At 37.8% G+C, this 18,857-nt stretch overlaps 1 protein-coding gene across 23 annotated transcripts in view; it reads right to left on the reverse strand.

Moving 5' to 3' along the window:
• gphn.S (gephyrin S homeolog) overlaps positions 1-18,857 on the reverse strand; it is a 220,965-nt gene that overhangs the window by 109,734 nt on the left and 92,374 nt on the right. For all 23 annotated transcript variants that reach the window (XM_041574186.1, XM_041574188.1, XM_041574190.1 and 20 more), the window contains 3 exon segments: positions 15,564-15,621; positions 14,292-14,384; positions 4,149-4,243 (listed from right to left, as the gene is read on the reverse strand). In XM_041574186.1, coding sequence (XP_041430120.1) covers positions 4,149-4,243; positions 14,292-14,384; positions 15,564-15,621 — 246 coding nt within the window.

Raw genomic sequence — 18,857 nt, forward strand, 5'->3', positions numbered from 1 at the left:
ACACAGAATCCAAAAAAGAAAATATTGCTACAGTATTTTTGCGTAGTCCATCACAATGGTGGAAAATTTTTACATTCCTATCAGCTAATATTAGTATTGTCCTAATTGCTGAATTTTATAAGTAATCCACAATCAAACAAGATAGTGGAGAACATTGCCATTTCCATCAAATTATGCAAGGTCGTTGAAGATTCCAGATGGAGTTTTTTACCTTCCTCTTAATCCACAATCAACCAAGATGGTGGAGGACCTTACCATTTCCATCAAATTATCCAAGGTCGCAGAAGATTCATATGAAATTATCCAAGGTCACAGAAGATTCATTTGGGGTTTTTCACCCTACTCTTGATCAACTAGCGGCTAGGCAGGTTTCATTTAGATGAAAATATTTAAAGGGATACTGTCAAATTTCAAAATGAATCAGTTAATAATGCTGCTCCAGCAGAATTCTGCTCTGAAATCCATTTCTCAAAAGAGCAAACTGATTTTTTTATATTTAATTTTGAAATCTGACATGGGGCTAGACATGTTGTCAATTTCCCAGCTGCCCCAAGTCATGTGACTTGTGCTCTGATAAACTTCAATCACTCTTTACTGTAGCACTGCAAGTTGGAGTGATATCACCCCCTCCCCCCCCCCCCCAGCAGCCAAACAAAAGAACAATGGGAAGGTAACCAGATAGCAGCTCCCTAACACAAGATAACAGCTGCCTTGTAGATCTAAGAACAACTCTCAATAGTAAAAACCCATGTCTCACTGAGACACATTCAGTTACATTGAGAAGGAAAAACAGCAGCCTGCCAGAAAGCATTTCTCTCCTAAAGTGCAGGCACAAGTCACATGACCAGGGGCAGCTGCGAAATTGACAAAATGTCTAGCCCCATGTCAGATTTCAAAATTGAATATAAAAAAAATCTGTTTGCTCTTTTGAGAAATGGATTTCAGTGCAGAATTCTGCTGGAGCAGCACTATTAACTGATGCGTTTTGAAAAAAACACGTTTTCCGATGACAGGATCCCTTTAACTTGATGGACTTGTCCCTTTTAGCCAAAATAACTATGTTATGTCTATGTTACTATGCTCACACCCTAATGGCAGAGAATATTTCAGTTATTCCATCTGCCATGATGGCATCAAATATTTAAGAAAATGTAAGGTCTCCCCTGATTTATCCTACAGGCATAACAATACAAAGGTCAAAAAAAAGCCTTGGCTATAAAGTGATTTAGAAGATGTAAAGCCATGGTTAGATGTGCCATTACACAGGACTAATAATAACCCAGTGCTCTTTGATTAAAACTGCAATAATATATTGGAAACATGAACAACAAGAATCGCTTTACACTGCGTTCAATTATTATTCTTTAGGATGGCAAAATTGCAGTCACTTTTATTCCCTACCCTTGTTAGAAATGAGAGCTTTCTCCCCCCCCCCCTTAGCTACAAATCATGCTTCTTTCTCTGAGCTTTGCAGATTACCTTTCTTCCCTGCTGTTTTTCTAAGGGACAGACACACAGAAATGCTGACCTAGAGAAATGTAGGGGGATAACCAAAAAAGCTGACCGCATAACAACGGCTCATTACAATATTATTGCACTGCAGAAGTGGTTTATAGTTCAGTTTTAAAACATAAATACCCAAATGGCGCATTCCTGTAATAATATGATAGCACAAATGAGAACCAAGGTATTATTATTGATTACGTGTTCAAGACCTTGGTATTCTCAGATGCCTGTGGACTTAAAGGCATTACAACCTTTTGTTAGATTGTGGTAACTCCTACAAAAGCACCCCAGACTGGCACTATTTTCGGTGCACAAAGGAACCAGCCCAGAGTATTAGGTCAGATATTATAATCACTAGGGGTCTCACCATTTGGCACCCTCTCTGGTTATAACTTATGATTATGAGATCTGGGACACTCATTGTTTACTTCCCCTTTAGGCAATTATTAGAGTTTATAGTCACCTGACAGAATATCATTATCACTTGAAGGAGGGGACACATATATGTATTAATCTTAAAAAATTGCAATTTTATTCCTATTTGAAGCAAGAACATGGCAGGAGATATAACTTGCCCTTTTTATCAGATATTCAGTAGTGAAGAGTGACAATATTCATCAGGTTTAGCTGCGAAAAAAAGAGCATAGATTCCAGTGTATTGTGAAATTCCCAATGACTTCAATGGGTTTCACCAATTTTTGCCACTTTTTTCTCCGAAAGGGGCAGATTCGCCCAACACCAGTATTTCGTTTTCAGGAGTGCTGGTGCCATCAAAAAGGCCTTGGAGTAACACTTTGGGGGAAATATATTAAAGGGCGAATTTTCGCCTCGGAAAGGCTGCGCCACACTTTGCACAACTTTGTCAGATGTTAATTGGCAGCGGATGTGCTTATTCATCAAAAAGCTTGCCTTAGTGTTGCCAGCAAAAATTCGGCAGCGCAAACATTTCATAGCGTTACTTTCTGGCTAGCGAAACTTCGTTAAAACATTTACGCTTTGGTCAATTTGAATAGGACGGGTACATAAAGGTCGTGTATATATATATATATATATATATATATATTTATTAGTGAAGTGGCCAAGGAAGCAATAAAGACAAAGAGATCCTCTATTGTCCTAGACATGAGCCCATCCTAAAACAAATGTGGCAAGATATCAGAGTTTAAGATTTAAGCCATAAGTGGTTATTATCAAAGAACAAAGATTATAGAACACAACACTAGTTACAGAATTGCTGTGTTGTAGAAGAAGCTCAAGGTTAAAGGCCATTCTGTTATTAGAATGTAGAATGTTTGCACAGAACAAGGAATACATCTGTTGTCTCATGTCACAAGTATAATGCAAGGTCGAGCAAGACACATCGTCTCAGAAACGACAGCATAGATACCATTCTGGACACTCTGCTGACATAGTAGTTACACCTTATTTGGCTATTGTACTGAGACTGTGAGTCTGTCCCTAAGATGGACATAGTGACACAGTTATGCTAAAACAAGAATGATGATTGGATGCCTCTGGGTCAGCCCCATGGAAGAAGAAATGGTTAAATAGTCATCTGCTGTATTGCTTATTGTCCCCCAACGTCCTCACGAGCTTTCAGGACGTGTGAGCTATTATTTAATACTCTGTATTGTAATACTCTGTATTAATGTATACCTCAAATAAAGCTGTCTGGATAATTTCCTGAGAGAATCTGTTTGGTTCAAGTCAGGCCCAGGGGGAACTTCGGGGCCAGGCTCGATTTGAGTAAGTATTTATTCAAATCCAAGAGGGACTTACTCATTGTGGCTGAGAATCTTATATCCCTGGAGGACTATAGGAGCATAAATCCGACAGCATGACCCTCAAATGGTTAAAATAAAAAAATATATTTAACTGTTGCAACTTTTAAACGTAATCCCACTTTAAAATATGTAAAAAAACACCAGCATTTGGCCTTTTTTTAATGACTTTTCATCATATGATGTCACTGATTGAGGAGGATGTAACTTCATCTTACCAGTTTGCCAGGTCTAAGCTTGTGAAGGAAACTCTGGTGCAAGGAGTAACGTAATGGAAAATTTGCACTTTAACGAATTTGCAGAGTAACTATCGTTCGGCTGAGCGAAAATTAGCCTGGGCGCTAAACTTCGTTACTGCTGAGCTCTTTCGCTAGTGAATTGTCCTCTACGCCTGTTAGTAAATTGTCAATGTCCCTGCAGATTGTCTTTTTGGCGAATTTTCGCTAGTGACGGCCATTTCGACCTTAAATAAATTTGCCCCATTTTCTTTAGCCTTGAGGCTTTTCTTTAGTCTTAAAGCTTTGTTTCAGTTTAACCTTCTCGACACTCTGGTGCCTTTTCTGCCAACAGCTTTGCCTGGAACATTAGAGGAACAGTAGAGATGTATGAAGGATTCTTGGGCATACAGTATGTTCTCTGCTTCCCTTAATACCAGATATGTGGGTTAATAAAAGGTTATGCATTCGCTTGACACCAAAGCCTTTTATAGCTCTCTGTTGGTTACAAGGGCTGGATGAAGTGCAATATATTGATAAAGAAAGGCAGAACCACTTGTTAACTATTGCAGCATGGAGCAGATAAAGAAAGCCATTTGTTAACCATTGCAGCATGGAGCAGAAGAAGAACATCTTTGGTCCTTACCTAGAGAGCATTCCTAGAGGAGTGACATTTAAGGATCCCATTAGCATTGCCAGAGCCATTCCTGGGGCTTCCCGTTCTATTACTTCTCTTGTGGCCTGCAAATAGAAAGATTAAATAAGTACAACCCAACTTAAAATTACTAGAAGCTTCATATATTTACAGTTTTAGAAGCACGAGAAGGTCAGTTGGGCTGCAATTCTTTTTATAAACCTTTTAATGTTTTTATTGATCAAGTTACTGTAACACTGTGAATATTCCAATGTTTTAATTGTTGCCCACATCACAATGGTACAAACAGACACTCAGAATACAAAGGTGCTTACAGTAAACCTGGTAGATATATGCAAGGCCAATCTGACATCACTTGTGTGATGTCTAAAAAATTATCATGAGTGCACAGTATCAGTCAGCAGTCTCAGCAGCTTCTCCTTTAATATCCAACAGATGGTGAAGATACAGATATGGGACTTTTATCCAGAATACTTGGGACTTGGGGTTTTCAGGATAAGGGATCTTTCCGTAGTTTGGATCTCTATACCTTAAGTCTACTAAAAAATCATTTACACATTAATTAAAACCAATAGTATAGTTTTGCATCCAACTGGGATTGATTACATCTTAGTTGGGTTAAAGGTACTATTTTATTATTACTGAGAATTTTATTTATTTGATAATAATGGAATCTATGGGAGACGGCCATGTGTAATTCGGAGCCTTCTGAATAAAAGGTTTCCAGGTAACGGATCCCATATCTGTACTATAATACCAGTTCCTAAGCAGTTGTTAGATTGTGACAGATGTAGTAATTTGCAGCATAGGATGTAATGCGTTCTGGGTGCACCATTGTGCAGAGTGAAGTTGCAGAAATATATAACTGAAGTTTAGGCTTAAAGTTATTCTCAGTTAAGGCCATGGTGGATTTTTTCTTTACAAATAGATACCTTGTTAGGCCAAGAGCCACCCACTTGAAGGCCAGGGGAGAAATTTTTAATTCCGATAATACCAACATGTTTTTTTTCAATATTTTCATGCTTTATGTACAACTTACTACAACTGGAGAGTACTCTCTGAAAATGTAAATAAATACACATTTTGAAATAAGACACTGTCCAATACAATGGTGTTTTATCCGTTATGTGCTATGTAACTTGTGCCTTTTCTCCTTTTTTCCATTTTTAATGGCTGACCCCCATGGCTACACAGCACCTTGTTTCTATAAACTATTATTGTCTTTCTGAAGCAACCATACCATTATTACTAGTGCAGAGTAACAGTACATTATATTTTAATTGCTTTGATACAATAAAAAACTAAGTCAGAATCACCATAAACTGAGGAGTCATCGGAAGTCGAAGTCGCAGGACTAATAGTATCTATATTTAGGGTTTCTACCTTTCTGGTGTTAGCCTGATTTTTCCTGGTGTTATCAAATTTTCAGAGTTCTGAAACCCAGACATAAAACCCTTCTGTCCTATGACAGAATTTTCCCTCAATCTGCCCAATCTCAATCCCTGTCCACCAATCTCCGTCCTTTGCCAATACCACCTGGTATTTTTTTTTACCAGCAAGGTGGCAACCTTGATCTTTTGAAATTAACTTGGATTCAATATAGATCTATACATGTTTTACGTGGGTTTATTTATGTTGTAAACATAGTATGAATTTGTAGGCTGGTCCACTAATTGTTTAATTAATTTATTGTAACAGCAAAGAGGTAATTTCTTTCTTTGCTAATCAGATTTGTTTTAACATATAGCATGAGGGGCAAGCTCAGTTATGTGTGTCCATGCCTACCCTAGCTCTTGGGTCATGGAGAACTTAAATGGGAAACCAGGTTGTGCCCTTCAGTCTGTAAAAAACATCAAGCACGTTTATATTCTGTTTCCCTAAATTGACATTTTTCCCAGTTACCATAAAGTAGACATATAGATATATTATTTATGGATTTTTAATCAATATTTTGCTCGAGTGAAATGATACTTTCAGGATTTCATTAATGAGAATTCTGCAGGATTTTTGGAGCAGCGTTAGGCTCAGAGAACAATGAATCAGAGACTAGGAGAGCAAGTCAACAAATTTATGTCAAACAAATATAACTCTCCAAACTCCTAGGCCTATGCAGCATCTTTGGGTTTTCCTTGGAAGAGTGAGGGTCATTATTTATAGGAAGCACATGGTGAACAATTTGTAACTGAGCAGTTCATCTGTTCCTTCGACTCCCATATAGGGCATCCGTGAAGACTCTCCATTCAGATCTATTTGTTGCTATTCTCTTGATCCCATTCCATGTTTTTCCCATCTTTATAATTTCTTCTTCCACTAATCTTCTCAATGTCCCCTTCTTCTTGATCCTAGAACTAAGCAGTTGGCTTAGCCTTAAAGGTGGCCATAGACGCACAGATAATATTGAACAAAATGATTTCCGTATGATATTTGGTGCGTGTATGGTGGGAAAAGAGCCGACCAATATTGGCAGAAGACTTGGATATCGGTTGTCTCGTCGATCGGGCTAGACGTAATTTTTTGATCGGGTACCTTTGAAGGCACCCAAACATCGGCCATTATTAGTGCTGATTCGTCATATACAGGTAGAATTCTATTGATTCTACCTGTATATCTGACGATTCAGGTCTACACGTGTGTATTGAAACTAACGATCTTTCTAGGAAACATCTTTTTCAAGAAAGATTGTAATTGTTACGTCTATGGCCACCTTAAGTCAATGCAGCTTCTGTCGTTGTAATAGGTTTTCAATATAGTATCCTATTTATTGAAACTATATCAGAGGGGCACGCATAATAAGGAGTTAAATTTGCCCAGTCCAGTAACCCATACCAACAATTAAAAAGTTTTATTGCCTGTATGAAAAACACTGAACATATGAAAAATGCAGAATAAGCTGCATTTAAATGTTATATAACATATTTATAGGGGTAATGTAATAAAAGGCACTAAGTTCGCCATGGGGCAATAACCTATAGCATCCAATCAGCAAGAAGAATTTACTAGTCACTTGTTTAAATGCAGGCATCTTATTGGTTGCCACGGGTTACTGCTCCTGGGCAAACTTAGTGCCTAATATCACATATAGGGGAAATGTATTGGTAAAGCACAGCATATTTTTGTTTATAGGGGAAATAAACTGAGCATTCAAGAAAAAGAACATCAACTCTACAGCCAAACATTGAAGAGGTTCGCCGATGCTTTGCTTCCCAAGGAATTGGGTGACCTTGAAATCAGACCCCCAGTGTAAGCAAGCTGGGTCTCCGTTGCAATGATGGGTATTTCAGCATGACAGTGACCCTAAGTAATCTTTAAATGGTTAAAGAAAAATGACTTTTCAGAAGTGGCAGTGCATAGTGAAATCTCATTGAATGTATATGGAGAGATCTAAAACTTGAAATTGGGAGAAGGCATCCTTCAAATTTGGAAGAACCTGGCCAGTTTGAACAAGAAAAGTGGAGAGAGGAAGAAAGTTAAAGGAGTGGTTCAACTTTAAATTAACTAGTGTTAATATTAGTATGCGATAGAGTGACGAATTCTAAGCAACTTTTAAATGATTATCATTATTTTTTTTTTAAATAGCTGTATTAATGATTTGCCATCTTCTTCTGACTCTTTCCTGTTTTCAAATGGGGGTCACTGACCCCATCTAAAAAAAACAACTGCTCTGTGAGGTTTCAAATGTATTCTTATTGCTACTTTATATTACTCATCTTTCTATTCAGGCATCTCCTATTCATATTATAGTCTTTTATTCAAATTAATCGTTGTTAGGCTTCAAACAACCCTAACAACCATGCAGATTGCTGAAATTGCACTGGAGAGCCGCTCAACTAAAGTTGGTCGTTGGGTACCCATCTGTTCCATAGCAGCCAGATTTCTGGCACAGAATAACACTAATTCGCAATAAATGTATTTCTCAAATGTGTCCCATGTATTCTATGATTTAGTGGCACATCCTAGATATCCATTCCCATATCATGTCACGAGGAGAAATTTTACATTACTTTTATAACATCTTGAGCTTTGAGATTATCAGGACCAACTCAATTGAGATAGTCTATAAATAATGAATATTTAATAAAATTGAATTAGATATTTATCCCAATTCGAAAAAACTGTTGTTAATAGACAAAGAGCAATATTTCTGGCCCCGACTGTGCTTTTTATACACAACCACATCGCTGAGAAAGGGAAGGTGAGCGAGCCTCAGTGAAAAATACTTGGTTCTTGTAAGGAATTATCCCTCCGCTGGGTTTGAACCTGGGACTTTTTGTGTTGCAGCCTGTTGCATTACCTCTTTACAATTCAGGCAGATTAAAGGTATAGGCTTACTCAGCTGCTCTGCGTTAACCGCCAATTCATAGTTCTTCATACCTGCTGGACACCTGGGCATTATGTTTTGTACCAGCCCAAGGCAACCACAGCCCTTTAGCAGTAAAGATCTGTGTCTCCAAAGATGCCCCAGTAGCTCCCCATCTTCTTTTCTGCTGATTCACTGCACATGCTCTGTGCTGCTGTCACTTACTGAGCTTAGGGACCCACTCACAATATACAGTACACATAGAATAGAAATGTCACAATATAAGGCTGATTAGTAATTAATACAGATAATCACTACATGGCAGCACAGAAACCAGTGCAATTAGCATCAGAATTTAATAATCAGCAAACCTGTAGCATCAGCTTATATTACAGTCAGGGAAGCTCATTTTCTGCTGGATAATTAGTGACGAGCCCTAAGCTTAGCTTCTCAACAGCCAATCAGAGCCCACTGAGCATGTGAGTGTCACAGACACTTTCCAAGATGGTGACCCCCTGTGACAAGTTTGAAGTACATATTAATTTTTATTGTTTAGTTCTCATTTTAGACATTATTTGGGTTTATAAAAAAAAAGGTGCAGAGTTTACAACAGATCAAGTCACCCTGATCCAGTCAGCAGGTGGAATAAACTAACTGATTGTAAAAAGCAAACATCTTATTGGTTGTTATTGTTTTCTGCACCTCAGCAAAGTTTGTGTCTTTTATTTTACACGAGAGTCGTTTATTTCTGACTCACATCTACCATAGGAACAAATATAGATATATGTGCCAATTTATTTTCTTTTCTTGCACAATTCAAGATTTGTTTACTCATTTCTACATTTTTTAACCCAAATATCTGACATTCTTCCACTAGGTGGAGCACACTGTGAAATCAGTTATAACAGCTATGAAAAAGTTCTCAGAAATCTTTAAAAAAACTGAACTGACATACAAGAACCTGAAAACAATCTTACCAGCATCCTCATCAATAGCGAGGGTTGGATAGAAATGTGGGCAATATATGTGGATAGTATTGATAGCAATTTATGTGAGGGGCAGGGGGATTCCAAGGTATGGTAAAAGGCATCTTCTGAATTGCAGTTAAGTAGATTGTCAGAAGGCTCTAACTCCATAGCCCGAACTAAAAATCTCTCGCTACCACTGATTTTTCCTCTTCTCTTATTTTTAATGACCCAAAGCTGGATACATTATTTTATTTATTCTAATAATTGTCTTCCCTGTGTGTACTTTGTAAGATTGTACAAGGCTGCGCATCCTTGTAACGCTTTATAAATTAAATCATAATTAATCTGTGTAATGCACAACACAGCACTATAAAAGTAAAGGGTAACAACAAGTACTTATTGAATATTGAATTACTTTTTATTATGGTTAATAAGTTATTAAAAGGTGACCATAGATGCAAAGATTAAATCATATTGAACGAAGGTTCGAGGAATTTCAGACCATGTGTGAATTGTCCCGACATTTTTCGTACCATTGCGATTAGGGTTGCCACCTTTATGTCTGGCTGAGACCGGGCGGGGGCGGGTCCGTGATGTCAGTGGGCGGGCCTGTGATGCCAGTGGGCGGGGCTATGACATCAGTGGGCAGACCCATGACGTCAGTGGGCGGGGATATGACGCGCCGATCAGCCGATCGCCGTGTCAATCAAGGGAATCCCGACCGGTTTTCCTTATTTGGAAAACCAGGCAGGAAGTATAGACCCGGGCAGCCCCTCAAAATACCGGGCTGTCCGGGTCAAAACCGGACAGGTGGCAACCCTAATTGCGATCGATCATTTATTAAATCAGACAGGATATAAGACTTCTATCAGCTGAAGATAATATCCCTGCATGTATTGCTTACCCATCTGATATCAACGGGTGACTGTCACTACTACAGTATTTGTGGGCTGGGTTGGAACTAGGGGTAGGCAGAATAGGCACGTGCCTAGGGCGTAAAGCTGGAGGTGCCAGGCACATTCCTTCTCCGCCTCCTACCCCATGTCCGGTCCCCTCTCTGCACTCTCTCACCGGCTGTTCAGCGCATCTATTCGCGAGCATCTATATACCTGGCCGGCCTGGTGCTGTTTGTCGGACTTAACTTTCGTACAATTGCGGTCTATCATTTCATGGCCAGAACATCATCTGATTTGTTCCTTTTACTACTTTATTTAATCTAAATCGTTAGTTGTAAATCGGGAGATTGCAGCACACGATCGTTTGTCGGGCATAGGATAAAATCTATGGCCAACTTTATAGTTAAATTCATGGGATTAAAACTATGCGTCTAAGATCAAATCAAGAAGCCTAACTTGTGTTTTGCTCTCCTTCACTAGCTTTTTCAACGGCTGGTCAGCCAGCTTGTTCTTGTGTTTTGTGAACATTAAACTCCTCCTGGACGACAAGACTGTGAAAACTTTTGTTGTATTCTGTGTCCAAATGAAGATGCGATCAAATAAGGATGCAGACAGGGGATTGAGATATGCAGAACCACTGCATGTGGGGTCCAATGTTTTCTGAATGGAAATTAGTTGTTGACCTCTTCCTGGATGGGTGGTCCCTGAGATTTGTTGGTCGTATCATGTCTGAAATGCATAAATAACACAAGCAAAACCACACAAACTTTCCCATCATATACTGTATACCCCCAACTTGAGTGGTATGATAGGCCAACGAGGTCCCAAGCCAAGGAACGAGAGGCTCCTACGGCATGCACCGCGGGAACAAGGAGATGAACATAACCCAACGTCAGGACTATTAAACTATACTATGGGGCTGATTATTATTAAGGGCCGAATTGAAAATTCAAATTCAAATTTTCTCATTTGTTCTATGGTCAAAACTGTCAAATTCGTCTGGGGAGTTTTCCAAACTCAATTCAAGTTTTTAAAAAAAAATTAAATTTGATTTTATAGATTTAATATAGTATGGCCCTTTAAGAATTCAAATTAGACTATTTGCCATCTAAAACCTGCTGAATTACTGTTTTAGTCAATGGGAGAGGTCCAGGGAGCAATTTGGAGCTGTTTGCAGCCTTACTGACTGACATTCAAGTTTTTTTCAGAGAAATTTGGTTTGATCAAATTCAAATCGGGTTTTCAGGTCGTTTAAATTAGTTTTATTAATTTTATTAATAAATTTCAACTAGTCGAATTTCAGATTTATGGGAGTTTAAAAAAACCCTAGATAAATTTGCCTCCCAGTCAACAAATTCTTTCTTGTCTTCTTGTAACTTGTAGTTGGGGTCTAACAAAATTGAGCTGGGAAAATAATGGGAAAACAATGTGATGCCAATTACTGCATCACAAATTTTTGTTCTTTAATTGCAGCACCCAGCATATGATGATTTTATATTTAGACATTCCCATTAATAAGGTACAACATAAACACATGACACAAGCATTTGGAAAAGGTTTAATTGGCATGTCAGTTCCCTTCTTTACATCTCAATGTTTATACACACGTATATAATTATGCATAATTATGAAAGCGCATGTACAATTTTTAATATGTAACAGTCTGGTATATTATTAAGCTTGAAGATAAACTGGCAAACAAGCATGGCATTACCAAACAAACAAAGTAGTTTTTTATTTTTTTTTGCAATTAGAAAAAATTGGATATTTACATATATTACATGGGATTTTGTAGCCTAGGTAATAATGCCAATCTCTGGTTATTAAATTATAAATAGTAATTAAAATGGAATCTATGGGAGAGGGCCTTCCTGTAATCTGAATCTTTCTGGATAACAGGTTCCGGACATAGCTTTACTTCAAGAATACCAGAATTCAAAAGTTCAAAGGACAATGATTGTGCATTTTTTCTGGTCTGTTACACCGAATATGATTGAATATTGACTATATGATTGACTATAGTTAGTAAGCTAAAAGGCAGCTTAGAGTTTTACCTGTTTGATCTACATTCATTTACAAACACCAGATCTTAATGCAAATATTATGCACATCCCTTAGAGCAATGATCCCCAACCAGTAGCTCATGATCAACATGTTGCTCTCCAACCCCTTGGATGTTGCTCTCCATGTCCTCAAAGCAGGTACTAATTTTTGAATTCCAGGCTTGGAGGCAAGTTTTAATTGCATAAAAAATATAGTGCCAAGTAGAGCCACTTGTAGTCTGCCAGTTCACATAGGGGCTACCAAGTAGCCAATCACAGCCCTAATTTGGCACCCCAAGGGACTTTCCTATGCTTGTCTTGCTCCCCAAATCTTTTTACATTTGAATGTGGCTCAAGGGTAAAAAAGGTTGGGGACCCTGCCTTAGAGCAACAAGTGGATTAGGGGACTCAAGCAGCAATACACATTCGTCTTGACGTCTAAGGTCAGATACTTTTGTACTAGAAAGTATTTATTGCTTTTGTTGATGCAGCTTGACTGGAATTGCACATAACCAATGTTTATCTTTAAGTGAAGCTACCACAATTCTGTTCTAAAAGGACAAGTAATCCCTCCCACAAAAATGTAATCAGTGAAAAGCCTCTTTGATATCTTTAGATAACTGCCACTCTGGTTGTTAAGAGGTTAGCAGTAAGTCTGTGGTTTCCCTTAATCACTTAGAAATCCTTTTACTTCTCTAACCCACTCGGCCCCCTCCCTCAGGAATTTCCTTTGGCTGTTGGCTCATGAGCATGCTCAGTTCTTCTCAGCTCAGATAACTAAACACCCCCTCCAGTCTAACAACCAATGAAGAGATAGCATTGCTGGTTCCCATAGAAACTCTGCTCTAGCTGTCTGACCCTGTTTTTTCACCTAACCACCTCTCCTGAGCTCAGCTTAACCATTACAGCCTGTGTAAACCTGCATTCTGCATTGTATGACAATTACTGATGATGTGTCAGAGGGAAAATGGCCGCTGGGTGAAAGCTGCTATTTTTTTTAGGAAAATGTGTACTGGCAAATGGAGGGGATATATGCAGTACAAATGATATGGCTTGGGTGGGAAAATGTAGGCTTTATATGTCCTTTAAGTACTATAAATAATAAGTGTGTATCTGTTATATTATATTACCCTAAGTTATGTAAATACTGCATTAGAGTCTATGTTGAAATCAAATGCCATCTGAGGATTCAAAGAAGCAAAGCAAAGGCAAAAAGATCATAAAATGGATTATAGGGTTTCTAGAACACAGCAAGACTTTTAGAATTTGACGGTTTCATTCTCTCGTACTCATGAAATCTGCACTGCCAAGTGAAGGAACTGAGCTGACAGTAGGGCTGGACCTATTTATAGGACAAACCAAGGCTTTATACCAATTCAGAAAGCGGATTTATTTGTAGGCCCCTTTCCCGATCATGCACACATCCAGAACAAGAAGGTACAAAATAGAACATTTAGATACAAGTAAAGTTTTTTACGTGCCAAGTTTGGAATTTCAGCAGCTATCTGGTTGCAATTTACGCTAGCAACAAGGCAGTGGTTGCAATGACAAAGTAGAGCAACAAAATAGGAGAAAGGCTAAATAGAAAGATAAGCAAAAAAATAACAGAGAAGAAAAGAACCTGAACAGGAAGCTAAATAATCCCAAAATTAGAAAAAATATTAGGACAAGTTTCGGACATTACATACTGAAAAATAACTTAAAGGTACACTACCTCTCTAAAATGCTAATTGAAGTATTTTGGATTGTCACCTTCTATTTCTCCAGAGGTTACACTCGATGGATATCTATTTTTACTTAAATCAGTAATCAGATCTGTTCATAACATGGCTAACAATGAAGCAGCCCACATAGTAAGACAGACATACCAGTAAGTCAACACCATATTTTGAAGGATATGGAAAAAACAAATGTAAAAACAGACAGCTTACCTCTGGTGTAACGTCTCTTGGAGCAAAGCCAGTTCCTCCGGTTGTTAAGATCAAATTAAGTTCTTTCTCATCACACCAATCTATTAATGATTCCTGGAAAGGGATATCAGTGTCAGGCAAGGCAATGTATTGGGACAGGTCAATGAAATACAAACATGATTGAGATAGTAGGGTTATGAAAGGACACAGAATATTACGTAGCAGAAACGTGTTAGTACTGGTTTAACATTAATGAAGGCCTAAGAGTCTTCCACAGTATGGGGGTTATTTACTAAACCCCAAAAAATTAGTGATTTTTTAAAATAAATTCTGACTTCCAGAAGTCCAAATTAGAAAATCTGAAATCTCAGACATGTCGAGGTTGCATATAAGTCAATGGGAGAAGTGCCAATGATTTTTTGATGTGTGCTGGATTTCGTGCAAAAAAGCATAAGAAATCGGAGTTTTCGGGTGAAAAATCTGAAAAAAAACTCCAAAATCTATTTCCCGCAAAGCTAATTTTCGGGAAAATGTAATAATAATTAAGTGATGATCCATTGTGCGTCGCTCGATTACTTCTCCCTGGCTATCTCCTATTAGGAAGGCAGGGAGAAGAAATCGAGCACCGCACGATGGATCTCCTTTTCTGAAGAGGAGCACAAGCGGAGTTTCGGTAAGTTATTTCTTAATAAAGACTTAGCGCTTTTAAAGTTTCATTTGTCTTTGCGTTTTTGTTGTTGTTGTATACTTACAAAAATTTTTTTAAAAAATTGATGTTGCTGGTCCTTTAACTGATAACAATAAACTAAATTTCCAAACATAATAAGTGCAACGGACATTATTTCAGCAAGGGGGGGCAGCGGGGGTGTTTTAAGGTGAGGGGAGTGGACTATTCCTTATTTGTGGTTCAGATTGTAGTAGTAGTGATGGTAAGTGTTCAGAGATCCAAGGTGACCATACTTTGTTAAACTTTTTTGGGCATCCCCTGCGCAGATAAGTTAGTTGGAAGAGGGGGACTGAGGTGTTAAGCATTTCCACCCACTGCTTCTTTTTGGGGGGTCGATTGGGTTTCCAATTAAGTGCAATGAGTGTTTTGGCTTGAATAAATAGGTAACATAAGAGTGCCCTTTCTGCTGGATTCGGGTGAATTTGGACGTTCTCCTTGACTAATGTTACTGCTTGGTAAAAATTATAATTTTTCTCCAAATACCGTCAGGTACAACACAAATGAAAGAAAAATAACACATCTGATTGTTTAGTTGTAGGATGCGACATTTAGAAATCATACAATACCTTAATATCCTCTATTTCGTCAGGCACAATCTTATAAGCAGATATAGTCCCGCCCAATCTAAAACAGAAAAACATTTTACATCAGCAAAAGGACACAGATGAGGGTACTGATATAATTAACCATCCTTTCAATAATTTTCAAGTATCAGTTTTTTCAAATACCTGGTGGGTAACGTTAACCAAATGCAAAATTATATAAACAAAGGCTAATGTAATGATCCTAAAGAGTGATTCAGAAAAGATTGTATATATGGACAGCAAGTATGTATTGCTGAATTACATTCCATGAATAACTTCTGGGAGTTGTAGTAGAGAACCACCATGGTCGGTCTTGTTAATCTCCACAAAAAGACTTATTAAAGGAGAAGGAAAGCTCCAAGACAGTTTATTGCCAACAGATTAGCCACAATAGTGCAAGCTAGAATGCTATATTTATTCTGCAGAATGCTTTACCATACCTGAGTAAACAGCTCTAGACACTGTCTCTGTTTGTTTAGGATATAAGCTGCCATATAAGCTTGGTGTGACATCACTTCCTGCCTGAGTCTCTCCCTGATCACTAACAGCTCTGAGCTCAGATTTCAGCAGGGATGGGAAGAGGGAGAGGAGCAAACTGAGCATGTTCAAGCCCTGCCATGGAGGTTTAAGTTGAAAACAGGAAGTCTGATACAGAAGCCCATGAGTACACAATAAAAGGAAGGTAATGCTGTGTTTCTTTTGACAGAGGACTCAGAGCAGCATTACTTTGAGGGTTTACTGGTATATTTATATAGACCTTTCTGATAAAGCTTACTTAATTTTAGCCTTTCCTTCTCCTTTAAACTAGTGCTGGCCCCAAATAAAGGAAAATAGACTGGCTAGATTGTTGTAGAATAATTCCTGGGGTATTCCAAAGATATGTTCTTTTATGCTGTCTGTTCCATTTATTTTTTCTCATACTTATTATTATAGGCCCACTATACCTTTGTACTGAACAATAAACTCCTCAGGAACATGAAGGCAGAAATTACCTAAAGAAAAAGCTTTCAAGAAAAGTAGAACGAAACATCACCTTGTGTAAGACTCTACGTTAACATAAGAAGATATGGGATGGGGAAAATAATTGTAAGAAATTAGAATAACTTGATATTGGAGATGACAGAGGACTGAAGATTAACATGAACAGGAGAACAATGGAAATGGAGGTGGAAAATGTCCCATGGTAAAGGTATTTTGTCCATTTTATCCTTACTGCTGTTCTGTTCTACTGTATTAGGCATTGGCAGATCTATAGGAGAAAGGGTCTGCATTTCTCTCTTTCTTATTGGCAGTTAGATCATTTGGTTAATTTCAAACTCAATTACCAAGCTGGCAATTAAGGGGAAAAGCTGAAACCTGGATAACATTCTGAAGAGCAACAAATATGGAACAGTACAACTAAACATGCTGTCAAACAGAATATATACTCAATACCAAACAGACCCACGCGGAATGTAAACTGGTTAACAATATAACCAATTAAAAGAATGTATGGTAACAAATAAAAAATATGACTGGTGCTTGGGTTCCAATATAAACAAATGAATGCTCTAATATACTAAGATGCAGAAGAATCTGACCCAAAAACAGCAATACATAACTTCAATTATACCTGTATACCATATAGTGATGCTCCAAACAGAATTATAGTTGCTAACATTGAATTTTTAATTCACGTGAGTTTTTTTTAATTCTATTTAATTCGAATATACTCGAAATTCGATTGGGGGGTTATTTAATAACAAAATAGAATATCTAAAACTCACACAAATTTTACCGACTTCAACTAAATTCATTTCGAGTTTTTTCCTTGAAAAACTTGAATGTCAGGAATGCTAGTAACATGTCTAAATTGGTCCCTGGACCTCTCCCGTTGACTTATACATGAACTCGGCAGGTTTTAGGATGGTGATTAGTCTAATTCAAATTTTTAAAGGTTGATAAATCTTCAAATTCAAATTTGGATAATTCACAATTCACATTTGAGAGTTTTGAGTTTTGAGAGTTTTTTTTTTTTTTAATTCGAACTTAATAGATCTGGCCATTAGTGTTTCCCAGGAGTAGGAATAGTAAGTGAGTTTAGGAAATGCCACTGGGTATTAGCATGCAAACACTCTATTGATACAGTATGCTAGTGCTAGGTCTGATTTCCCACCCAGGCAGTGGAAGCAGAGGGCCAGAAAATTCAGTCAAGCCTGGGCAGAGGCCTTCACTGACTGTAAGGGTTCTAGATGTGTAACCATTCCCCCCGCCATGAGTATGTATTATTTCATAGTCATGATTCTAATTCAATTATTTTTACTCCCCACTACTGCCACAAATCTGTAGATATTTGGGAAATACCTCATTCTACAGAACAAGAACCTGTATCAATCATCAATCTATAACACCAGGTTGCATTCTTGATAACTCCTACCATTACAATTTCATATTTCTATAACCTCCAACACAAAGTCATACCCAACCCCATAAAAGCTTTGCTTACTTTAAACAATCCATTTTTAAAAAAACAAAAAACAATAGAAAACATATTCTGGATTCCACGAGGTCTAAAACAGCTAAGAATTTGTAGACAACGCTACCGCCGCCATGGAAGAGTTGCTGGGCTCAAAAGCTTTAGTACCCTATGAGAACTTTACTATTTGGATGCAGTTGGGAACTGCGGCATAGACATAGCTCAATAACACCCTCACAATTTTTTTTCTCTAATTTACTGAACTAATATTTTATTCATTATTGTCGATGGACCTACAAACTCTCAAAAATTTTCTAAAAACTTGAACAAAAAAAACCTGCTTAAAGTTTGCCTAGGACAACTCCCATTGACTTCTACATGAACTTGCACGTTTTAAGACACCAACAAGGTTTTCACATTTTTTGCTCTTAATAAATAACTTTCAATTTTTAACCCTAAGAAAATGTGAACGTTGATAAATCAGAGCCTTAATATTAAGCTTTTACTCCTGTACAAGATGTTATCCCCTAAAAAGCTTGAGTGTGAGCCATCTGCCCAAATATGTGTATGATTAAATAGTACTGAAGAATCATTTGATCGACTTTAAAGAAGAGCAGCTCATGCTTACATACAATGATACAGATCATCAGCAAATGGGAGTTTTAGTGTTGATTGTTGGCTTTGGAATGCCGATGGCCTCACTCATACTGGACCTTACATTTTAACTGAAGGCAATTTAGCTGAAAGCAGCCAAACTAATATGCTATAAGGGCCTATAGGAGGCCAAATTATAATCCCTTTATAAACAATAAATGAAATAA

This window comes from Xenopus laevis, chromosome 8S (assembly GCF_017654675.1).
Source record: "Xenopus laevis strain J_2021 chromosome 8S, Xenopus_laevis_v10.1, whole genome shotgun sequence".
Lineage (NCBI taxonomy): Eukaryota > Metazoa > Chordata > Amphibia > Anura > Pipidae > Xenopus > Xenopus laevis.